Source organism: Ranitomeya imitator, chromosome 4 (assembly GCF_032444005.1).
Source record: "Ranitomeya imitator isolate aRanImi1 chromosome 4, aRanImi1.pri, whole genome shotgun sequence".
Classification (NCBI taxonomy): Eukaryota; Metazoa; Chordata; class Amphibia; order Anura; family Dendrobatidae; genus Ranitomeya; species Ranitomeya imitator.
The window spans coordinates 27,449,136-27,475,221 of NC_091285.1; the positions used below are offsets into that span (position 1 = coordinate 27,449,136).

The 26,086-nt window shown below is 49.9% G+C and overlaps 1 protein-coding gene across 1 annotated transcript in view; it reads right to left on the minus strand.

Annotated features, from left to right (window-relative positions):
• The window catches only part of TIGAR (TP53 induced glycolysis regulatory phosphatase), a 35,887-nt gene extending 11,545 nt beyond the window's left edge, over positions 1–24,342 (minus strand). Inside the window, exons 1-4 of the mRNA XM_069763431.1 lie at positions 24,245–24,342; positions 20,104–20,141; positions 9,617–9,738; positions 8,350–8,427 (exon numbers count right to left, since the gene is read on the minus strand). Coding sequence (XP_069619532.1) covers positions 8,350–8,427; positions 9,617–9,738; positions 20,104–20,141; positions 24,245–24,276 — 270 coding nt within the window. The 5' untranslated portion in view covers positions 24,277–24,342. The remainder of the gene's footprint in view (positions 1–8,349; positions 8,428–9,616; positions 9,739–20,103; positions 20,142–24,244) is intronic.
• Between the last annotated feature and the right edge of the window lie 1,744 nt (positions 24,343–26,086).

Consider the following 26,086-nt stretch of genomic DNA (forward strand, 5'->3'; position numbering starts at 1 on the left):
GGCAGACACAGACATTCTAGGGGGGAGCGAGAGGCAGACAGACATTCTAGGGAGGAGCTAGAGGCAGACACAGACATTCTAGGGAGGAGCTAGAGGCAGACACAGGCATTCTAGGGAGGAGTTAGAGGAGACACAGACATTCTAGGGTGGAGCGAGAGGCAGACACAGACATTCTAGGGTGGAGCTAGAGGCAGACACAGACATTCTAGGGAGGAGCTAGAGGCAGACACAGACATTCTAGGGAGGAGCTAGAGGCAGACACAGACATTCTAGGGAGGAGCTAGAGGCAGACACAGACATTCTAGGGAAGAGCTAGAGGCAGACACAGACATTCTAGGGAGGAGCTAGAGGCAGACAGACATTCTAGGGAGGAGCTAGAGGCAGACACAGACATTCTAGTGAGGAGTTAGAGGCAGATTCAGACATTCTAGGGAGGAGCTAGAGACAGATACAGACATTCTAGGGAAGAGCTAGAGGCAGACACAGACATTCTAGGGAGGAGCTAGAGGCAGACAGACATTCTAGGGTGGAGCTAGAGGCAGACACAGACATTCTAGGGAGGAGCTAGAGGCAGACACAGACATTCTAGGGAGGAGCTAGAGGCAGACAGAGATTCTAGGGAGGAGCAAGAGGCAGACAGAGATTCTAGGGAGGAGCAAGAGGCAGACACAGACATTCTAGGGGGGAGCTAGAGGCAGACAGACATTCTAGGGAGGAGCTAGAGGCAGACACAGACATTCTAGGGAGGAGCTAGAGGCAGACACAGACATTCTAGGGAGGAGCTAGAGGCAGACACAGACATTCTAGGGAGGAGCTAGAGGCAGACACAGACATTCTAGGGAGGAGCTAGAGGCAGACACGGACATTCTAGGGAGGAGCTAGAGGCAGACACAGACATTCTAGGGAGGAGCTAGAGGCAGACACAGACATTCTAGGGAGGAGCTAGAGGCAGACACGGACATTCTAGGGAGGAGCTAGAGGCAGATTCAGACATTCTAGGGAGGAGCTAGAGACAGATACAGACATTCTAGGGAGGAGCTAGAGGAAGACAGACATTCTAGGGGGGAGCTAGAGGCAGATACAGACATTCTAGGGAGGAGCTAGAGGCAGACACAGACATTCTTGGGGGGAGCTAGAGGCAGACAGACATTCTAGGGAGGAGCTAGAGGCAGATACAGACATTCTAGGGAGGAGCTAGAGGCAGACACAGACATTCTAGGGAGGAGCTAGAGGCAGACAGATTCTAGGGAGGAGCAAGAGGCAGACACAGACATTCTAAGGGGAGCTAGAGGCAGACAGACATTCTAGGGAGGAGCTAGAGGCAGATACAGACATTCTAGGGAGGAGCTAGAGGCAGACAGAGATTCTAGGGAGGAGCAAGAGGCAGACACAGACATTCTAGGGGGGAGCTAGAGGCAGACAGACATTCTAGGGAGGAGCTAGAGGCAGACACAGACATTCTAGTGAGGAGTTAGAGGCAGATACAGACATTCTAGGGAGGAGCTAGAGGCAGACACAGACATTCTAGGGAGGAGCTAGAGGCAGACACAGACATTCTAGGGAGGAGCAAGAGGCAGACAGACATTCTAGGGAGGAGCTAGAGGCAGACACAGACATTCTAGGGAGGAGCTAGAGGCAGACACAGACATTCTAGGGAGGAGCTAGAGGCAGACACGGACATTCTAGGGAGGAGCTAGAGGCTGACACAGACATTCTAGGGTGGAGCTAGAGGCAGACACGGACATTCTAGGGAGGAGCTAGAGGCTGACACAGACATTCTAGGGTGGAGCTAGAGGCAGACAGACATTCTAGGGAGGAGCTAGAGGCAGACACGGACATTCTAGGGAGGAGCTAGAGGCTGACAGACATTCTAGGGAGGAGCTAGAGGCAGACAGACATTCTAGGGAGGAGCTAGAGGCAGATGTAGGCATTCTAGGGAGGAGCTAGAGGCAGACAGAGATTCTAGGGAGGAGCAAGAGGCAGACACAGACATTCTAGGGGGGAGCTAGAGGCAGACAGACATTCTAGGGAGGAGCTAGAGGCAGACACAGACATTCTAGGGAGGAGCTAGAGGCAGACACAGACATTCTAGGGAGGAGCTAGAGGCAGACACGGACATTCTAGGGAGGAGCTAGAGGCTGACACAGACATTCTAGGGTGGAGCTAGAGGCAGACACGGACATTCTAGGGAGGAGCTAGAGGCTGACACAGACATTCTAGGGTGGAGCTAGAGGCAGACAGACATTCTAGGGAGGAGCTAGAGGCAGACACGGACATTCTAGAGAGGAGCTAGAGGCAGACACATACATTCTAGGGAGGAGCTAGAGGCAGACACAGACATTCTAGGGAGGAGCTAGAGGCAGACAGACATTCTAGGGAGGAGCTAGAGGCAGACACATACATTCTAGGGAGGAGCTAGAGGCAGACACAGACATTCTAGGGAGGAGCAAGAGGCAAACAGACATTCTAGGGAGAGGCTAGAGGCAGACAGACATTCTAGGGAGGAGCTAGAGGCAGACAGACATTCTAGGGAGGAGCTAGAGGCAAACGCAGACATTCTAGGGAGGAGCTAGAGGCAGACACAGACATTCTAGGGAGGAGCTAGAGGCAGACACGGACATTCTAGAGAGGAGCTAGAGGCAGACACATACATTCTAGGGAGGAGCTAGAGGCAGACACAGACATTCTGGGGAGGAGCTAGAGGCAGATACAGACATTCTAGGGAGGAGCCAGACACAGACATTCTAGGAAGGAGCCAGAGGCAGACATTCTAGGGAGGAGCCAGAGGCAGACATTCTAGGGAGGAGCCAGAGGCAGACAGACATTCTAGAGAGGAGCTAGAGGCAGATACAGACATTCTAGGGAGGAGCTAGAGGCAGACACAGACATTCTAGGGAGGAGCTAGAGGCAGACAGACATTCTAGGGAGGAGCTAAAGGCAGACACGGACATTCTAGAGAGGAGCTCGAGGCAGACACAGACATTCTAGGGAGGAGCTAGAGGCAGACATACATTCTAGGGAGGAGCTAGAGGCAGACACATACATTCTAGGGAGGAGCTAGAGGCAGACACATACATTCTAGGGAGGAGCTAGAGGCAGACACAGACATTCTAGGGAGGAGCTAGAGGCAGACCCGGACATTCTAGGGAGGAGCTAGAGGCAGATACAGACATTCTAGGGAGGAGCTAGAGGCAGACACAGACATTCTAGGGAGGAGCTAGAGGCAGACACAGACATTCTAGGGAGGAGCTAGAGGCAGACAGAGATTCTAGGGAGGAGCAAGAGGCAGACACAGACATTCTAGGGGGGAGCTAGAGGCAGACAGACATTCTAGGGAGGAGCTAGAGGCAGACACAGACATTCTAGGGAGGAGCTAGAGGCAGACACAGACATTCTAGGGAGGAGCTAGAGGCAGACAGACATTCTAGGGAGGAGCTAGAGGCAGACACAGACATTCTAGGGAGGAGCTAGAGGCAGACACGGACATTCTAGGGAGGAGCTAGAGGCAGACACAGACATTCTAGGGAGGAGCAAGAGGCAGACACAGACATTCTAGGGAGGAGTTAGAGGCAGACACAGACATTCTAGGGAGGGGCCAGACACAGACATTTTAGGGAGGGGCTAGAGGCAGACACAGACATTCTAGGGAGGAGCTAGCGGCAGACACAGACATTCTAGGGAGGAGCTAGAGGCAGACAGAGATTCTAGGGAGGAGCAAGAGGCAGACACAGACATTCTAGGGGGGAGCTAGAGGCAGACAGACATTCTAGGGAGGAGCTAGAGGCAGACACAGACATTCTAGGGAGGAGCAAGAGGCAGACACAGACATTCTAGGGAGGAGCTAGAGGCAGACAGACATTCTAGGGAGGAGCTAGAGGCAGACAGACATTCTAGGGAGGAGCTAGAGGCAGACACGGACATTCTAGGGAGGAGCTAGAGGCTGACACAGACATTCTAGGGTGGAGCTAGAGGCAGACAGACATTCTAGGGAGGAGCTAGAGGCAGACACGGACATTCTAGGGAGGAGCTAGAGGCTGACAGACATTCTAGGGAGGAGCTAGAGGCAGACAGACATTCTAGGGAGGAGCTAGAGGCAGATGTAGGCATTCTAGGGAGGAGCTAGAGGCAGACAGACATTCTAGGGAGGAGCTAGAGGCAGACACGGACATTCTAGGGAGGAGCTAGAGGCAGACACAGACATTCTAGGGAGGAGCTAGAGGCAGACACAGACATTCTAGGGAGGAGCTAGAGGCAGACAGACATTCTAGGGAGGAGCTAGAGGCAGACACATACATTCTAGGGAGGAGCTAGAGGCAGACACAGACATTCTAGGGAGGAGCAAGAGGCAAACAGACATTCTAGGGAGGGGCTAGAGGCAGACAGACATTCTAGGGAGGAGCTAGAGGCAGACACAGACATTCTAGGGAGGAGCTAGAGGCAAACGCAGACATTCTAGGGAGGAGCTAGAGGCAGACACAGACATTCTAGGGAGGAGCTAGAGGCAGACACGGACATTCTAGAGAGGAGCTAGAGGCAGACACATACATTCTAGGGAGGAACTAGAGGCAGACACAGACATTCTGGGGAGGAGCTAGAGGCAGATACAGACATTCTAGGGAGGAGCCAGACACAGACATTCTAGGAAGGAGCCAGAGGCAGACATTCTAGGGAGGAGCCAGAGGCAGACATTCTAGGGAGGAGCCAGAGGCAGACAGACATTCTAGAGAGGAGCTAGAGGCAGATACAGACATTCTAGGGAGGAGCTAGAGGCAGACACAGACATTCTAGGGAGGAGCTAGAGGCAGACAGACATTCTAGGGAGGAGCTAGAGGCAGACACGGACATTCTAGAGAGGAGCTAGAGGCAGACACAGACATTCTAGGGAGGAGCTAGAGGCAGACATACATTCTAGGGAGGAGCTAGAGGCAGACACATACATTCTAGGGAGGAGCTAGAGGCAGATACAGACATTCTAGGGAGGAGCTAGAGGCAGACACAGGCATTCTAGGGAGGAGCTAGAGGCAGACACAGACATTCTAGGGAGGAGCTAGAGGCAGATACAGACATTCTAGGGAGGAGCTAGAGGCAGACAGATTCTAGGGAGGAGCAAGAGGCAGACAGACATTCTAGGGAGGAGCTAGAGGCAGACACAGACATTCTAGGGAGGAGCTAGAGGCAAACGCAGACATTCTAGGGAGGAGCTAGAGGCAGACACAGACATTCTAGGGAGGAGCTAGAGGCAGACACGGACATTCTAGAGAGGAGCTAGAGGCAGACACATACATTCTAGGGAGGAACTAGAGGCAGACACAGACATTCTGGGGAGGAGCTAGAGGCAGATACAGACATTCTAGGGAGGAGCCAGACACAGACATTCTAGGAAGGAGCCAGAGGCAGACATTCTAGGGAGGAGCCAGAGGCAGACATTCTAGGGAGGAGCCAGAGGCAGACAGACATTCTAGAGAGGAGCTAGAGGCAGATACAGACATTCTAGGGAGGAGCTAGAGGCAGACACAGACATTCTAGGGAGGAGCTAGAGGCAGACAGACATTCTAGGGAGGAGCTAGAGGCAGACACGGACATTCTAGAGAGGAGCTAGAGGCAGACACAGACATTCTAGGGAGGAGCTAGAGGCAGACATACATTCTAGGGAGGAGCTAGAGGCAGACACATACATTCTAGGGAGGAGCTAGAGGCAGATACAGACATTCTAGGGAGGAGCTAGAGGCAGACACAGGCATTCTAGGGAGGAGCTAGAGGCAGACACAGACATTCTAGGGAGGAGCTAGAGGCAGATACAGACATTCTAGGGAGGAGCTAGAGGCAGACAGAGATTCTAGGGAGGAGCAAGAGGCAGACAGACATTCTAGGGAGGAGCTAGAGGCAGACACAGACATTCTAGGGAGGAGCTAGAGGCAGACACAGGCATTCTAGGGAGGAGCTAGAGGCAGATACAGACATTCTAGGGAGGAGCTAGAGGCAGACACAGACATTCTAGGGAGGAGCTAGAGGCAGACACAGACATTCTAGGGAGGAGCTAGAGGCAGACAGAGATTCTAGGGAGGAGCAAGAGGCAGACACAGACATTCTAGGGGGGAGCTAGAGGCAGACAGACATTCTAGGGAGGAGCTAGAGGCAGACACAGACATTCTAGGGAGGAGCTAGAGGCAGACACAGACATTCTAGGGAGGAGCTAGAGGCAGACAGACATTCTAGGGAGGAGCTAGAGGCAGACACAGACATTCTAGGGAGGAGCTAGAGGCAGACACGGACATTCTAGGGAGGAGCTAGAGGCAGACACAGACATTCTAGGGAGGAGCAAGAGGCAGACACAGACATTCTAGGGAGGAGTTAGAGGCAGACACAGACATTCTAGGGAGGGGCCAGACACAGACATTCTAGGGAGGGGCTAGAGGCAGACACAGACATTCTAGGGAGGAGCTAGCGGCAGACACAGACATTCTAGGGAGGAGCTAGAGGCAGACAGAGATTCTAGGGAGGAGCAAGAGGCAGACACAGACATTCTAGGGGGGAGCTAGAGGCAGACAGACATTCTAGGGAGGAGCTAGAGGCAGACACAGACATTCTAGGGAGGAGCAAGAGGCAGACACAGACATTCTAGGGAGGAGCTAGAGGCAGACAGACAATCTAGGGAGGAGCTAGAGGCAGACAGACATTCTAGGGAGGAGCTAGAGGCAGACACGGACATTCTAGGGAGGAGCTAGAGGCTGACACAGACATTCTAGGGTGGAGCTAGAGGCAGACAGACATTCTAGGGAGGAGCTAGAGGCAGACACGGACATTCTAGGGAGGAGCTAGAGGCTGACAGACATTCTAGGGAGGAGCTAGAGGCAGACAGACATTCTAGGGAGGAGCTAGAGGCAGATGTAGGCATTCTAGGGAGGAGCTAGAGGCAGACAGACATTCTAGGGAGGAGCTAGAGGCAGACACGGACATTCTAGGGAGGAGCTAGAGGCAGACAGACATTCTAGGGAGGAGCTAGAGGCAGACACAGACATTCTAGGGAGGAGCTAGAGGCAGACAGACATTCTAGGGAGGAGCTAGAGGCAGACACATACATTCTAGGGAGGAGCTAGAGGTAGACACAGACATTCTAGGGAGGAGCAAGAGGCAAACAGACATTCTAGGGAGGGGCTAGAGGCAGACAGACATTCTAGGGAGGAGCTAGAGGCAGACACAGACATTCTAGGGAGGAGCTAGAGGCAAACGCAGACATTCTAGGGAGGAGCTAGAGGCAGACACAGACATTCTAGGGAGGAGCTAGAGGCAGACACGGACATTCTAGAGAGGAGCTAGAGGCAGACACATACATTCTAGGGAGGAACTAGAGGCAGACACAGACATTCTGGGGAGGAGCTAGAGGCAGATACAGACATTCTAGGGAGGAGCCAGACACAGACATTCTAGGAAGGAGCCAGAGGCAGACATTCTAGGGAGGAGCCAGAGGCAGACATTCTAGGGAGGAGCCAGAGGCAGACAGACATTCTAGAGAGGAGCTAGAGGCAGATACAGACATTCTAGGGAGGAGCTAGAGGCAGACACAGACATTCTAGGGAGGAGCTAGAGGCAGACAGACATTCTAGGGAGGAGCTAGAGGCAGACACGGACATTCTAGAGAGGAGCTAGAGGCAGACACAGACATTCTAGGGAGGAGCTAGAGGCAGACATACATTCTAGGGAGGAGCTAGAGGCAGACACATACATTCTAGGGAGGAGCTAGAGGCAGATACAGACATTCTAGGGAGGAGCTAGAGGCAGACACAGACATTCTAGGGAGGAGCTAGAGGCAGACACAGACATTCTAGGGAGGAGCTAGAGGCAGACAGACATTCTAGGGAGGAGCTAGAGGCAGACACATACATTCTAGGGAGGAGCTAGAGGCAGACACATACATTCTAGGGAGGAGTTAGAGGCAGATACAGACATTCTAGGGAGGAGCTAGAGACAGACATTCTAGGGAGGAGCTAGAGGCAGACACAGACATTCTAAGGAGGAGCTAGAGGCAGACACAGACATTCTAGAGAGGAGCTAGAGGCAGACAGACATTCCACAGAGGAGCTAGAGGCAGACACAGACATTCTAGAGAGGAGCGAGAGGCAGACACAGACATTCTAGAGAGGAGCTAGAGGCAGACACAGACATTCTAGGGAGGAGCCAGAGGCAGACACAGACGTTCTAGGGAGGAGCTAGAGAAGACACAGATGTTCCGCTGCAAGTTCTCTTGAAACAAAAGTTACACTTTAATCCTCCTCTACTACAGAAACGCCAAAAAAACACCAACCATTCAGCCACCAAGCTACTGAAAAATCCTCATCCCGTAGCACTTACCCTCTCCCGCAGTCTGGCGTCATAGTTTATTTTAATCTCCTCACTGGGCTTGTTGTTCTTCATGATAGTACAAGCCGTCTATAGAGAAAAATTAGAGTTATTAACTTTTCTATGGGGAAGGCAGCATCAGACTACAAACAGGCTTTCTTTGTAGTCTGTAACCTTGGAGACACAGACATGCAGGGACTGAAAATTAATCAATCAATAGTTACATGTATCCTTTAAATAACCTGATGAAATCCACTAATTGCTGATTCTTATTGTACGTCTATACTGAAAAAATGCTTGGCTTTTCATAATAAGCCAAAAGAAAAGTAAAAAGACCCGCCCCAACTTCCAGTCGAGAGAAAAAGACTCTCCCCAACTTCCAGTCGAGAGAAAAAGACCCGCCCCAACTTCCAGTCAAGAGAAAAAGACCCGCCCCAACTTCCAGTCGAGAGAAAAAGACCCGCCCCAACTTCCAGTCAAGAGAAAAAGACTCGCCCCAACTTCCAGTCAAGAGAAAAAGACCCGCCCCAACTTCCTGTCGAAAGAAAAAGACCAGCCCCAACTTCCAGTCGAGAGAAAAAGACTCGCCCCAACTTCCAGTCGAGAGAAAAAGACCCGCCCCAACTTCCAGTCAAGAGAAAAAGACCAGCCCCAACTTCCAGTCGAGAGAAAAAGACCCGCCCCAACTTCCAGTCGAGAGAAAAAGACCCGCCCCAACTTCCAGTCAAGAGAAAAAGACCCGCCCCAACTTCCTGTCGAAAGAAAAAGACCAGCCCCAACTTCCAGTCGAGAGAAAAAGACTCGCCCCAACTTCCAGTCGAAAGAAAAAGACCCGCCCCAACTTCCAGTCGAGAGAAAAAGACCCGCCCCAACTTCCTGTCGAAAGAAAAAGACCAGCCCCAACTTCCAGTCGAGAGAAAAAGACCCGCCCCAACTTCCTGTCGAAAGAAAAAGACCAGCCCCAACTTCCAGTCGAGAGAAAAAGACCCGCCCCAACTTCCTGTCGAAAGAAAAAGACCAGCCCCAACTTCCTGTCGAAAGAAAAAGACCCGCCCCAACTTCCAGTCGAGAGAAAAAGACCCGCTCCAACTTCCTGTCGAAAGAAAAAGACCCACCCCAACTTCCTGTAGAGAGCAAAAAGACCCGCTTCAACTTCCCGTCAAACAAAAGACACGCCCCTCGCTTCCACTCAAGACGCAAAGACTCGCTCCCACTTTCTTTTCATATCTGACAGAAGAGATGCCACCATTATATCTGCACACCACGGTACGGCACTTGCCTGCTTTGCTCGGATCAGGTCACTGGAGAACACATGTGTAAACCGGACATCGCTGAGGAACCGGCCAGCAGCTTCCGCCTGCATGAATCCTATTTCAGAGAGGGGTTCATCTATACCTTGTCCTGTAGACGAATGATGCAGTTGAGTCAAACAGCAGGAGACTGTTTAATGTCGGAAGTTTCAAGAGTCCATGCTACACATCATGAAGTATGGAAGACAAATCCAGCCTTTTTTATCCATTTCAAGGGCCACTACACCTGTAGCCAACATTGCATAAAAGTGCAATAATACATACAGAGATGCTAATATTAGTCACTAATAGCTGACAATAAGAGAACTCGACATACAGGTGACAGAAAATACAGGAGAAAGAAAAAAAAAGGAAAAAGGATTCTAGCTGTGCACCATTCATTTCAATGGGTCACTACTGTCATAAAATGTATTCTTCTGGCCAATATGCAAAAAGTACAAAAATATATGGACTACGAAGAGCACCTACGCTATACAAATATATGGGACCAGCTGATGGTAATAGTTAATTAGATGTTAAATAGAGACATAACTGCTTTTTTTTTTAGAACACTAGTTATTTTAGGGCACATTTTTGAATGGCTAAGAATTTCTAACACGTTTTTATCCTTATTTGTATTAGCCACATCAGCCAGGTTGAGTTTTGTACTTCCATAAAATTAAATAACCACCACAAAAATCACCTATGGTAAATTAATACCCAGGAAAAAAAAAGTACATTTATACTCAATTAAAACGTAATATTTTATTAAATGACATTAAAAATATATAACAATAAAAGGTGCTATATATATCTACTATATAATTGTCTAAGGGTCACTTCCGTCTTTCTGTCACGGATATTCATTGGTCACGGCCTCTGTCTGTCATGGAAATCCAAGTCGCTGATTGGTCGCGGCAAAACAGCCACGACCAATCAGCGACGGGCACAGTCTGGAAGAAAATGGCTGCTCCTTACTTCCCGCAGTCACCGTCCCCGGCGCTCCGCATACTCCCCTCCGGTCACCGCTCACGCAGGGTTAATGCTGGCGGTAACGGACCGCGTTATGCCGCGGGTAACGCACTCCGTAATCGCTGCTATTAACCCTGTGTGTCCCTGCTATTCTCACCCTCCGTAGTCCGCCGAGCTGCTCGCCCCTGCCGCCATCTTCCGTTCCCGGCGATGCATTGCGAAATTACCCAGAAGACTTAGCGGTCTCGCGAGTCCGCCAAGTCATCGCAATGCATCCTGGGAACGGAAGATGGCAGCAGCCGTGCGCGTATCGCCGGAGCTTCGCTGGATCCCAGGGGTGATTATATAACTATTTTTTATTTTAATTATTTTTTTTTAACAGGGATATGGTGCCCACACTGCTGTATACTACGTGGGCTGTGTTACATACCGCGTGGCTGCTATATACTACATAGGCAGTATTATATACTATGTGGACTGAGTAATATACTCCGTGGGCTGTGTTATATACTGCGTAGCTGCTATATACTGCGTGGGCAGTGTTATATACTATGTGGGCTGTGTGATATATTATGTGGCCACTGTTGTATACTGCGTGGGCTGTGCTATACACTACGTGGCTGCTATATACTGCGTGGGCTGTGCTATATATTACATGGCCAGTGTTATATACTGTGTGGCTTGTGTTATATACTACGTCGCCTGTGTTATATACTGCGTGGCTGCTATATACTGCGTGGGCTGTGTTATATAGTACGTGGCTGTGTTATATACTGCGTGGCCACTGTTATATATTGGGTGGCCTGTATTAACGCATCGGGTATTCTACAATATGTATGTATATAGCAGCCACATAGTATATAGCACAGGCCACGTAGTATTTGTCTGCTATATACTACATGGCTCCTATATACTACGTGGCCTGTGCTATATACTATGTGGCTGCTATATACATACATATTGTAGAATACCCGATGCGTTAATACAGGCCACCATCTGTATTCTATCTATCTATCTATCTATCTATCTATCTATCTATCTATCAGACCAAAAGCTTGGACACACCTCATTTAAAGTTTTTTTTGTATTTTCATGACTACCAAAATTGTACATTCACACTGAAGGCATCAAAACTATGAATTAACACATGTGGAATTATATACTTATCAAAAAAGTGTGAAACAACTGAAATTATGTCTTATATTCTAGGTTCTTCAAATTAGCCACCTTTTGCTTTGATGACTGCTTTGCACACTCTTGGCATTCTCTTGATGAGCCTCAAGAGGTAGTCACCGGGAATGGTTTTCACTTCACAGGTGTGCCCTGTCAGGTTTTAATAAGTGGGATTTCTTGCCTTATAAATGGGGTTGGGACCATCAGTTGTGTTGTGCAGAAGTCTGGTGGATACACAGCTGATAGTCCTACTGAATAGACTGTTAGAATTTGTATTATGGCAAGAAAAAAGCAGCTAAGTAAAGAAATCGAGTGGCCATCATTACTTTAAGAAATGAAGGTCAGTCAGTCCGAAAAATTGGGCAAACTTTGAAAGTGTCCCCAAGTGCAGAGGCAAAAACCATCAAGCGCTACAAAGAAACTGGCTCACATGAGGACCGCCCCAGGAAAGGAAGACCAAGAGTCACCTCTGCTTCTGAGGATAAGTTTATCCAAGTCACCAGCCTCAGAAATCGCAGGTTAACAGCAGCTCAGATTAGAGACCAGGTCAATGCCACACAGAGTTCTAGCAGCAGACACATCTCTACAACAACTGTTAAGAGGAGACTTTGTGCAGCAGGCCTTCATGGTAAAATAGCTGCTAGGAAACCACTGCTAAGGACAGGCAACAAGCAGAAGAGACTTGTTTGGGCTAAAGAACACAAGGAATGGACATTAGACCAGTGGAAATCTGTGCTTTGGTCTGATGAGTCCAAATTTGAGATATTTGGTTCCAACCACCGTGTCTTTGTGCAACGCAGAAAAGGTGAACGGATGGACTCTACATGCCTGGTTCCCACCGTGAAGCATGGAGGAGGAGGTGTGATGGTGTGGGGGTGCATTGCTGGTGACACTGTTGGGGATTTATTCAAAATTGAAGGCATACTGAACCAGCATGGCTACCACAGCATCTTGCAGCGGCATGCTATTCCATCCGGTTTGTGTTTAGTTGGACCATCATTTATTTGTCAACAGGACAATGACCCAAAACACACCTCCAGGCTGTGTAAGGGCTATTTGACCAAGAAGGAGAGTGATGGGGAGCTACGCCAGATGACCTGGCCTCCACAGTCACCAGACCTGAACCCAATCCAGATGGTTTGGGGTGAGCTGGACCACAGAGTGAAGGCAAAAGGGCCAACAAGTGCTAAGCATCTCTGGGAACTCCTTCAAGATTGTTGGAAGACCATTCCCGGTGACTACTTCTTGAAGCTCATCAAGAGAATGCCAAGAGAGTGCAAAGCAGTCATCAAAGCAAAAGGTGGCTACTTTGAAGAACCTGGCATATAAGACATATTTTCAGTTGTTTCACACTTTTTTGTTAAGTATATAATTCCACATGTGTTAATTCATAGTTTTGATGCCTTCAGTGTGAAAGTACAATTTTCATAGTCATGAAAACCCAGAAAAATCTTTAAATGAGAAGGTGTGCCCAAACTTTTGGTCTATACTGTAATTATATATATATATATATATATATATATATATATATACACACACACATACATACACACATACATATATATCCCTGCCTTTTTCCTTGTGACTGTAAATGATTGGCATTGCATATAGTTATATGTTTACATCCAGTTGTATACGATGGAATAGGGTCCCTCTCTAGCACCGTTCTTGTTATGAATATTTTAAATATATTTTGTATTTATTTTTATATATTAAAAAATATCTTTAATATATTGTCATTAATAAAAAGTTTTAATTGTGTATAAATTATTATTTTTTTTTTACCTGGGTATTAATTTACCATAGGTAATTTTTGTGGTGTTGTTTAATGACTACGAAGTGTAAAAAAAAAAAAAAAAATTATATATATATATATATCCAAAAATGAGGCAGCACTCCATAGTTCCGTAAAAAACGTGCAGGGTTTAATTTACCCACATATTGTGGCAACGTTTCAGCTCGCAATGAGCTTTTCTCAAGGCTTGAGAAAAGCTCATTGCGAGCTGAAACGTTGCCACAATATGTGGGTAAATTAAACCCTGCACGTTTTTTACGGAACTATGGAGTGCTGCCTCATTTTTGGATATTTATAAATGTGGATGATCGCTGGACTGATTGTCTTGGGGCACTGCACTTGAAGCTAAGTATTTCTGTGCTGTTCTTTTTTGCTTATATATATATATATATATATATATATATATATATATATATATATATATATATAGTCATGTACCTTTAAGACCATTCAACACCATTTGTCACAATCTCGTTGTGTCAATGACAACCGTTTGCAATGACGTTTATATATCAGAAACGCTGGCGCCACGCGGGCGTCTGACCTTTCCACGAGCCAACTTTGGCCGAGAGATCAGGCTCCGCATGACTGCAAGAAGCTCACGCTGCTCCTTAGAGACCGAGAAGACATAGATCTCGAATAATGCGATTTATGGAACATAACCAGATGTGAGGAGCTCGCCTGCTCCCTGATCGGATGCTCTCTGCGTCCGATGCTCTGCACTCATTTCCTTTGGGTCTCATTAGATGACGACGTTAGATGCCGGAGATCAATCCTCCAAGTAAATGAATTAGAAAAACCCAAATGGCCACAACGCATCACAGCGATTTCGATAGAATTCTGGGGCATATTTGTTTGAAAAGTTTCAAATACTTTGTGCAACTTAGATTTCAACAAAACTTGTGCGACTCTTCGCCATTCCTCATATGCATGCGTCTCTTAACGAATCAGGAGCATCTGACCCCAACCGGCCTCCTCAAGGCCTAAGATTACCGGGGCCAATCATTTGTTTCTAACACTTAAAGGCAACGCAGAAACGAAAAAAAAAAAATAAGTCAAAGTAGCTACAGATACATGTTCTTTATTTATTATTAGTAAATCTCGTTTTATTTTCTCATTTAAGTTTACTAGATGGTGGCCCGATTCTAACGCATCGGGTATTCTAGAATATGCATGTCGACATAGTATATTGCCCAGCCACGTACTATATTGCCCAGCCACGTAGTATATTGCCCAGCCACGTAGTATATTGCCCAGCCACGTACTATATTGCCCAGCCACGTACTATATTGCCCAGCCACGTACTATATTGCCCAGCCACGTACTATATTGCCCAGCCACGTACTATATTGCCCAGCCACGTACTATATTGCCCAGCCACGTACTATATTGCCCAGCCACGTACTATATTGCCCAGCCACGTACTATATTGCCCAGCCACGTATTATATTGCCCAGCCACGTATTATATTGCCCAGCCACGTACTATATTGCCCAGCCACGTACTATATTGCCCAGCCACGTACTATATTGCCCAGTCACACACTATATTGCCCAGTCACACACTATATTGCCCAGTCACGTAGTATATTGCCCAGCCACGTAGTATATTGCCCAGTCACACACTATATTGCCCAGCCACGTAGTATATTGCCCAGCCACGTACTATATTGCCCAGCCACGTACTATATTGCCCAGCCACGTACTATATTGCCCAGCTACATAGTATATTGCCCAGTCACGTAGTATATTTCCCAGCCACGTACTATATTGCCCAGCCACGTACTATATTTCCCAGCCACGTACTATATTGCCCAGCCACGTACTATATTTCCCAGCCACGTACTATATTGCCCAGCTACATAGTATATTGCCCAGTCACGTAGTATATTTCCCAGCCACGTACTATATTGCCCAGCTACATAGTATATTGCCCAGCCACGTAGTATATTGCCCAGCCACGTACTATATTTCCCAGCCACGTACTATATTGCCCAGCCACGTACTATATTTCCCAGCTACATAGTATATTGCCCAGCTACATAGTATATTGCCCAGTCACGTAGTATATTGCCCAGCTACATAGTATATTGCCCAGTAACGTATGTCACAGGTTAAAAAATAAAAAATAAACATATACTCACCTTCCGAGGGCCCCTTGTAGTTCGGTCACATGACCGTGACGTCATGGCAGGTCCTTCTCCCATACCATCCTTGGCACCGGAACCTGCCGCTTGCATGGAGCAGTCACCGGAGCGTCGCGAAAGGTGAGTATATAATGATTTTTTTTTTTAATTATTTTTAGCATTAGATGTTTTTACTATTGACGCTGCATAGGAAGCATCAATAGAACAACTTATACGTAATTGTCAGAGGGATTATTCGTATTCAGCTCACAGATATCCACCCTTTATTTAAAATTTAAACCTTTATTAAACCTTAATAAATATAATATAAACAACAGACCAACACCACAAGAAAGAAAACAACCAGGGGGGGTGCCTGCCCCTACACTGGCCTATCTCAACCTACCTACTTGCGGAGGTTGGCACCCTAAAAACCTGCGCAGTGGCGCCCCCGCTCCTCGACGGCTCTCCCTGCTCACCCTGCTGGGCCCTATAGTGGCAGGGAGTGAGGAAGATGGTGAATAGGCTGGTGAGAAAGAGAAGAGATATGTGTGCAGTATTGTTCCTATATAGGTAGCTACCTATATATATATATTTATTAAGGTTTAATAAAGGTTTAAATTTTAAATAAAGGGTGGATATCTGTGAGCTGAATAGGAAACATCAATAGTAAAAACTTGGTCACACAGGGTTAATAGCGGCGGTAACGGAGTGAGTTACCCGCGGCATAACGCGGTCCGTTACCGCTGGGATTAACCCTGTGTGAGCGGTGACTGCGGGGAGTATGGAGCGGGCACTGACTGCAGGGGAGTAGGGAGGGACTAATCGGACTGTGGCCGTCGCTGATTGGTCGCAGCAGCCATGACAGGCAGCTGGCGAGACCAATCAATGACTTGGATTCCATGACAGACAGTGGCCTCGACCAATGAATATCCGAGACAGACAGAAGGGCAGACAGAAAGACGGAAGTGACCCTTAGACAATTATATAGTAGATTTTTTGTACATAATTATGGGGTTGCCTTCATGTCCTGTGACGTGTGCAGAGAGGGGGATGGGAGGAGGTGAGCTGTGACATCATCTATTGTGAATGGTGGATCCTGTGTTATCTACTGTATATAGAGGTGATATCAGTCATTGTACAGGAGGAGGAGGTGACCTGTGACATCACCTATTGTGAATGGTGGATCCTGTGTTATCTACTGTATATAGAGGTGTTATCAGTCATTGTACAGGAGGGGGAGGTGAGCTGTGACATCACCTATTGTGAATGGTGGATCCTGTGTTATCTACTGTATATAGAGGTGTTATCAGTCATTGTACAGAAGGAGAAGGTGAGCTGTGACATCACCTATTGTGAATGGTGGATCCTGTGTTATCTACTGTATATAGAGGTGTTATCAGTCATTGTACAGAAGGAGAAGGTGAGCTGTGACATCACATATTGTGAATGGTGGATCCTGTGTTATCTACTGTATATAGAGGTGTTATCAGTCATTGTACAGGAGGAGGAGGTGAGCTGTGACATCATCTATTGTGAATGGTGGATCCTGTGTTATCTACTGTATATAGAGGTGATATCAGTCATTGTACAGGAGGAGGAGGTGAGCTGTGACATCACCTATTGTGAATGGTGGATCCTGTGTTATCTACTGTATATAGAGGTGTTATCAGTCACTGTACAGGAGGGGGAGGTGAGCTGTGACATCACCTATTGTGAATGGTGGATCCTGTGTTATCTACTGTATATAGAGGTGTTGTCAGTCATTGTACAGGAGGAGGAGGTGAGCTGTGACATCACCTATTGTGAATGGTGGATCCTGTGTTATCTACTGTATATAGAGGTGTTATCAGTCATTGTACAGGAGAAGGAGGAGGTGAGCTGTGATATCACCTATTGTGAATGGTGGATCCGGTGTTATCTACTGTATATAGAGGTGTTATCAGTCATTGTACAGGAGGAGGAGGTGAGCTGTGACATCACCTATTGTGAATGGTGGATCCTGTGTTATCTACTGTATATAGAGGTGTTATCAGTCATTGTACAGGAGGAGGAGGAGGTGAGCTGTGACATCATCTATTGTGAATGGTGGATCCTGTGTTATCTACTGTATATAGAGGTGTTATCAGTCACTGTACAGGAGGGGGAGGTGAGCTGTGACATCACCTATTGTGAATGGTGGATCCTGTGTTATCTACTGTATATAGAGGTGTTGTCAGTCATTGTACAGGAGGAGGAGGTGAGCTGTGACATCACCTATTGTGAATGGTGGATCCTGTGTTATCTACTGTATATAGAGGTGTTATCAGTCATTGTACAGGAGAAGGAGGAGGTGAGCTGTGATATCACCTATTGTGAATGGTGGATCCGGTGTTATCTACTGTATATAGAGGTGTTATCAGTCATTGTACAGGAGGAGGAGGTGAGCTGTGACATCACCTATTGTGAATGGTGGATCCTGTGTGATCTACTGTATATAGAGGTGTTATCAGTCATTGTACAGGAGGAGGAGGAGGTGAGCTGTGACATCATCTATTGTGAATGGTGGATCCTGTGTTATCTACTGTATATAGAGGTGTTATCAGTCATTGTATTGGCGATTAAAGGTACCGTCACACATAGCGACGCTGCAGCGATACCGACAACGATCCGGATCGCTGCAGCGTCGCTGTTTGGTCGCTGGAGAGCTGTCACACAGACCGCTCTCCAGCGACCAACGATCCCGAGGTCCCCGGTAACCAGGGTAAACATCGGGTAACTAAGCGCAGGGCCGCGCTTAGTAACCCGATGTTTACCCTGGTTACCATCCTAAAAAGTAAAAAAACAAACGCTACATACTTACCTACAGCCGTCTGTCCTCGGCGCTCTGCTTCTCTGGTCTGGCTGTGAGCACAGCGGCCGGAGAGCAGAGCGGTGACGTCACCGCTCTGCTTTCCGGCTGACCGACGCTCACAGCCAGTACAGGAGGAGTGCAGAGCACAGCGCTGGAGGACAGACGGCTGTAGGTAAGTATGTACTGTTTGTTTTTTTACTTTTAGGATGGTAACCAGGGTAAACATCGGGTTACTAAGCGCGGCCCTGCGCTTAGTTACCCGATGTTTACCCTGGTTACCAGCAAAGACATCGCTGAATCGGTGTCACACACGCCGATTCAGCGATGTCTACGGGGAGTCCAGCGACGAAATAAAGTTCTGGACTTTCTTCCCCGACCAGCGATCTCCCAGCAGGGGCCTGATCGCTGCTGCGTGTCACACTGGACGATATCGCTAGCGAGGACGCTGCAACGTCACGGATCGCTAGCGATATCGTCTAGTGTGACAGTACCTTAAGTCGCAGCGGCTGGTGATTACGGCTAGAAAAGAATCTGTCCCTTTGTGCATTGGATGGTCGCGCTCGACCATGACACTACGAGAATTTTGCAAGTAGCGTGTCTGTGTAGAGCAGCCGTCCTTCTACTGTCAATAGCAGTGTCCACACAATCACCTTCACCTGGTAACATACTGTATATGCGGCTGTTGATATATTTTTACATCAGGAAAAAGGTTTAAAGGCGACCTGTCACTTTCTATTAATATGTCATTATTTTTACTCTGTCCTCCAGAACCCGGTGATTTTTTTTCTTTTGTTCCTGCGCCTCTCCGTTCCCGAGATATGGCCCCTTCTATCCTGTTTAGAAATCTACAAGTGGGCGTGGTCCCCATCAAGAGAAGAGTTAGAAACCACACCCACTTGGCTTAAAACTCAGGATACACGGTGATATCTTGGGAACGGAGAGGCGCAGAAAGAAAAGAAAAACATTGCCGGATTCAGGAGAACAGCGGCTTTTACACCAGATACAACCCCCCCTCCCCCCAGATAATTAAAGTTTGGTAAAACCTGACAGCCGTATAGGTCCTTGACCAATGAAATAACATATTGGCATTAGGATAGAAATTTTTAGTATTCAGATGATACTCAAACTCCTATGAGATTGACTGCCAGGAAGAGCTGGGAGAGGAACAAGACTTTTTTGGGTGCCCAAGTAACGAAACAGATAACATGGGAAGTCAGCAGCACAAGATTACCGTCCCAAGGGTAACACTGGGTACTTGTCTCAGGATAGACATTACAATATGTCCAATCTGACCCCTGCTGATTGGTAGAACAAAATGGAACCAGCTAAATGGACGGCTTTGGACTATAACGGTCCGATAGCCTCTCCTCCCCCGACGGGCACCCATGGTGACTTTGTATTCACCCACGCCATTCTGCTATTATTCAGATCATTACCATTAATCTAGCACGTGATTGTATGACGGGTTTGTGTTTAGAGATCTGCTGAGGATTCTTTCCCGTAATACACAGATAAAGCAAAAAAGAGGTTACTGTCCCTTTAAATCACAGTTTTTTTTTGTAATTTTATTACTACTTACCTTGCAGTAATTTTTCTTTGTTGTATCGGGTCTCCCCACTTGAAAGGAAAATAGAAAATGAAAAATCATTGGTGTTGAAATGGACATCTTCATTGGAGTTGGGTAAGAAAAAAAACATTAGCGGAATTCTGCCACGTTGTCACCATGGCGCCCATATCATTTAAAGGGCTATTTCTGATCATTAAGAGTCATCACCTATCCAAAGATTGGCAAAGGAGGGGGTGCCAGGGATCGGGGTGGCATTAGCCTCGTTTTTGGGGATCCATGATGATCCCCCTCCACAATCCTATCTTTTGTACAGGTGGTCACCTTTATGATGGGATTAACCCCATACGAATTAAAGAAGTTGTCCGGTCTTCTGATAAAAGCCTGTAGACTTCTCAGTCCTCAGTGTGCACGCTGTCGGGATTCTACAGTATTGCCGGTGAGAGCGATTTGCTATACTTCCGGCCACATTCCGACTAGACGTGTCCGGCTTTACTTAATACAAGTGAATTGAAAGAAGCTGAATACGACTAGTCGGCACGTGACCAGATTTATTCAGTTTGCATACTTGCAGTCATGTGTTCGCCTGTTCTCATCGGCAATACCGATGAATCCCTACAGCGTGCGCACAAGTCTGCAGTCACATAGATTTTATAATAAGACCAGAAAACCCCTTTAAAATCAGGTCACTATGCCGATTTGGGGAGCGGCAGCTGACTATTTTATATGTATAAGGGCCTCCTCACTCTCCCCTGAAAGGTTCAGGAATAAGGAGATTGGGCACGTTGAATATCTTTTATTCTCAGGGGAGATGAGATGTCGCCACAAGTGTCTGACAGCAGCTTATTCCCTTACACTGAAAAATACATGAATGCTCCGAGAATACGCAGAATATGAACATGTACAAGGGAAAAATCGGAGGACCTCTTTAATCAACAAGTGGCCTTGAGGTGTGACTCAGGGGACCTGCCAGCCATACCGAGAGCAAGAGGCGAGGGGACTCCGCAGACATCCTGAGAATGGGACACTCGGGGACCCTCAGCCATCCCAAGAGCAGGAGACTCGGCGACCCACCAGCCATACCGAGAGCAAGAGGCGAGGGGACTCCGCAGACATCCTGAGAGTGGGAGACTCGGGGACCCTCAGCCATCCCAAGAGCAGGAGACTCGGCGACCCACCAGCCATACCGAGAGCAAGAGGCGAGGGGACTCCGCAGACATCCTGAGAATGGGACACTCGGGGACCCACCAGCCATCCCAAGAGCAGGAGACTCGGCGACCCACCAGCCATACCGAGAGCAAGAGGCGAGGGGACTCCGCAGACATCCTGAGAGTGGGAGACTCGGGGACCCTCAGCCATCCCAAGAGCAGGAGACTCGGCGACCCACCAGCCATACCGAGAGCAAGAGGCGAGGGGACTCCGCAGACATCCTGAGAGTGGGAGACTCGGGGACCCTCAGCCATCCCAAGAGCAGGAGACTCAGCGACCCACCAGCCATACCGAGAGCAAGAGGCGAGGGGACTCCGCAGACATCCTGAGAGTGGGAGACTCGGGGACCCTCAGCCATCCCAAGAGCAGGAGACTCGGGGACCCACCAGTCATCCCAAGAGCAGGAAACGTGGGGACTCCGCAGACATCCTGAGAGTGGGAGACTCGGGGAACCACCAGCCATCCCGAGAGCAGGAGACTCGGGGACCCACCAGCCATCCCGAGAGCAGGAGACTCGGGGACCCACCAGCCATCCCGAGAGCAGGAGACTCGGGGACCCACCAGCCATCCCGAGAGCAGGAGACTCGGGGACCCACAAGCCATCCCGAGAGCAGGAAATGTGGGAACTCCGCAGACATCCTGAGAGTGGGAGACTCGGGGACCCACCAGCCATCCCGAGAGCAGGAGACTCGGGGACCCACCAGCCATCCCGAGAGCAGGAGACTCGGGGACCCACAAGCCATCCCGAGAGCAGGAAACGTGGGGACTCTGCAGACATCCTGAGAGTGGGAGACTCGGGGAACCACCAGCCATCCCGAGAGCAGGAGACTCGGGGACCCACCAGCCATCCCGAGAGCAGGAAATGTGGGAACTCCGCAGACATCCTGAGAGTGGGAGACTCGGGGACCCACCAGCCATCCCGAGAGCAGGAAACGTGGGGACTCCGCAGACATCCTGAGAGTGGGAGACTCGGGGACCCACCAGCCATCCCGAGAGCAGGAAACGTGGGGACTCCGCAGACATCCTGAGAGTGGGAGACTCGGGGAACCACCAGCCATCCCGAGAGCAGGAAACGTGGGGACTCCGCAGACATCCTGAGAGTGGGAGACTCGGGGACCCACCAGCCATCCCGAGAGCAGGAAACGTGGGGACTCCGCAGACATCCTGAGAGTGGGAGACTCGGGGACCCACAAGCCATCCCGAGAGCAGGAAACGTGGGGACTCCGCAGACATCCTGAGAGTGGGAGACTCGGGGACCCACCAGCTATCCCGAGAGCAGGAAACGTGGGGACTCCGCAGACATCCTGAGAGTGGGAGACTCGGGGACCCACCAGCCATCCCGAGAGCAGGAAACGTGGGGACTCCGCAGACATCCTGAGAGTGGGAGACTCGGGGAACCACCAGCCATCCCGAGAGCAGGAAACGTGGGGACTCCGCAGACATCCAGAGAGTGGGAGACTCGGGGACCCACCAGCCATCCCGAGAGCAGGAAACGTGGGGACTCCGCAGACATCCTGAGAGTGGGAGACTCGGGGACCCACAAGCCATCCCGAGAGCAGGAAACGTGGGGACTCCGCAGACATCCTGAGAGTGGGAGACTCGGGGAACCACCAGCCATCCCGAGAGCAGGAGACTCGGGGACCCACCAGCCATCCCGAGAGCAGGAAACGTGGGGACTCCGCAGACATCCTGAGAGTGGGAGACTCGGGGACCCACCAGCTATCCCGAGAGCAGGAAACGTGGGGACTCCGCAGACATCCTGAGAGTGGGAGACTCGGGGACCCACCAGCCATCCCGAGAGCAGGAAACGTGGGGACTCCGCAGACATCCTGAGAGTGGGAGACTCGGGGAACCACCAGCCATCCCGAGAGCAGGAGACTCGGGGACCCACCAGCCATCCCGAGAGCAGGAAACGTGGGGACTCCGCAGACATCCTGAGAGTGGGAGACTCGGGGAACCACCAGCCATCCCGAGAGCAGGAGACTTGGGGACCCACCAGCCATCCCGAGAGCAGGAAACGTGGGGACTCCGCAGACATCCTGAGAGCAGGAGACTCGGGGACCCACCAGCCATCCCGAGAGCAGGAAACGTGGGGACTCCGCGGACATCCTGAGAGTGGGAGACTCGGGGACCCACCAGCCATCCCGAGAGCAGGAAACTCAGGAACCCTCAGCCATCCTGAGAGCAGGAGACTCGGGGACCCCACAGCCATCCCGAGAGCGGTAGACTTAGGTACCCTCAGCCATCTTGAGAGCAGGAGACTTGGGGACCGCCAGCCATTCTAAGAGCGGGACACTCGGGGGACCCCCAATGATCAGCATAGTTGTGCTGCTGTGATACTATAATTTCCCACGGGATCAATAAAGTGTATCGTATCGTATCATAAGTTATCCCCTTCTCTATGGATAAAGGGTTAGTTCCAAAAAATAAAGCCTGAGGGACATACTATGTGATGTTTCTACATTAGTCTATAGCTTCCTCCCAAACTGACAGGTTTTTGTCAGTTAATATATAAATATACAGGAACCACTCAGGACTCTCAATGCTAAATATTTTTCTATATAAATATATGTCACTGACTCCCCCTAGCGGCAATAGCTGGTATAGAATGTTATCATTTAGAGGGGCTGCATTGTTCCCCTGTACATTCTGTGGTAGGGCTTCAGGTCATGTGATGAATGGATGTGCTGCCCCCACAAGACATCCCTGCAGTCATATATATATATATATACCCCTTAGTAACGCCACATAGTCCAGCCCACACATTACTGTACAGATACATCGGTCTCCTGTATGGCTGCCATTGATTTATGACCCCACTACTATACAGGTATCTATATATACACATCGGCTCATGTTCTGCAGCCCCTCGGTGCCTCCTATGACCTTCCCCAGCACATGGGACCAGCAATCCTCAGACAAGCACGGCGTGAACTGCTGGACTCACTGTCTGACGATGGTCAGCGCGAACCGGGCCATGTCTAGAGGTCGGTGCCGGCCGCGTCCTCACAGCTCCGCATTGCAGGCGACTCCGGCTCTGATGATACAATGTATCACCGGTTTCCAGAGCGGAGCCAATCACTGCACCGCTCACATCGGACTGCCTGCAGCACAGACCTAACGCGGCTCCTGATTGGCTGGCGCGCACAACGTGCACAGTGATTGGCGTCAGTGTCGCCTTCTATGGAAACTGAAGAGTAGTTCTGTGCGGAGACAAGTGTCATGTGCGAGGTGAGGAGAGAGGGGGCGAGAGGTGAGGAAAGAGGGGGCAAGAGGTGAGGAAAGAGGGGGCAAGAGGACGGAGAGAGGGGGCGAGAGGTGAGGAAAGAGGGGGCAAGAGGTGAGGAAAGAGGGGGCAAGAGGACGGAGAGAGGGGGCGAGAGGTGAGGAAAGAGGGGGCAAGAGGACGGAGAGAAGGGGGGAAGAGGTGAGAGAGGGGGCGAGAGGTGAGGAGAGAGGGGGCAAGAGGTGAGGAAAGAGGGGGCAAGAGGTGAGGAAAGAGGGGGCAAGAGGTGAGGAAAGAGGGGGCAAGAGGTGAGGAGAGAGGGGGCAAGAGGTGAGGAGAGAGGGGGCAAGAGGTGAGGAAAGAGGGGGCAAGAGGTGAGGAAAGAGGGGGCAAGAGGTGAGGAAAGAGGGGGCAAGAGGTGAGGAGAGAGGGGGCAAGAGGTGAGGAGAGAGGGGGCAAGAGGTGAGGAGAGAGGGGGCAAGAGGTGAGGAGAGAGGGGGCAAGAGGTGAGGAGAGAGGGGGCAAGAGGACGGAGAGAAGGGGGCAAGAGGTGAGGAAAGAGGGGGCAAGAGGTGAGGAGAGAGGGGGCAAGAGGTGAGGAGAGAGGGGGCAAGAGGTGAGGAGAGAGGGGGCAAGAGGTGAGGAAAGAGGGGGCAAGAGGACGGAGAGAAGGGGGGAAGAGGTGAGAGAGGGGGCGAGAGGTGAGGAGAGAGGGGGCGAGAGGTGAGGAAAGAGGGGGCGAGAGGTGAGGAGAGAGGGGGCAAGAGGTGAGGAAAGAGGGGGCAAGAGGACGGAGAGAAGGGGGGAAGAGGTGAGAGAGGGGGCGAGAGGTGAGGAGAGAGGGGGCGAGAGGTGAGGAAAGAGGGGGCGAGAGGTGAGGAAAGAGGGGGCGAGAGGTGAGGAAAGAGGGGGCAAGAGGTGAGGAGAGAGGGGGCAAGAGGAGAGAAGGGGGAGAGGTGAGGAGAGAAGGGGGGAGAGGTGACAGAGGGGGCGAGAGGTGAGGAAAGAGGGGGCAAGAGGTGAGGAAAGAGGGGGCAAGAGGTGAGGAAAGAGGGGGCAAGAGGACGGAGAGAAGGGGGGAAGAGGTGAGAGAGGGGGGAAGAGGTGAGAGAGGGGGCGAGAGGTGAGGAAAGAGGGGGCAAGAGGTGAGGAAAGAGGGGGCAAGAGGTGAGGAGAGAGGGGGCAAGAGGTGAGGAAAGAGGGGGCGAGAGGTGAGGAAAGAGGGGGCAAGAGGTGAGGAAAGAGGGGGCAAGAGAAGGGGGGAAGAGGTGAGAGAGGGGGCAAGAGGAGAGAAAGGGCAAGAGGAGAGGAAAGAAGAGACGAGAGAGAAGGAGGTGAGGAGAGAAGGGAGAAGATGAGGGAGAGGAGAGAAGGGGCAAGAGGTGAGGAGAGAGGGCGAGAGAAGGGAAGGAAAGGGGCAAGTGCTGCGGAAACAAGAGTCCTGTGCAGGTGAGAGAAGATGGAGAGCGTAGAGAAGGGGCAGGTGCTGTGAAAGAAAGCAGACATATACTGCAGACAGTATATAAAGAAAGGAGACAAGTGCTTCAGACAGTATATATGGAG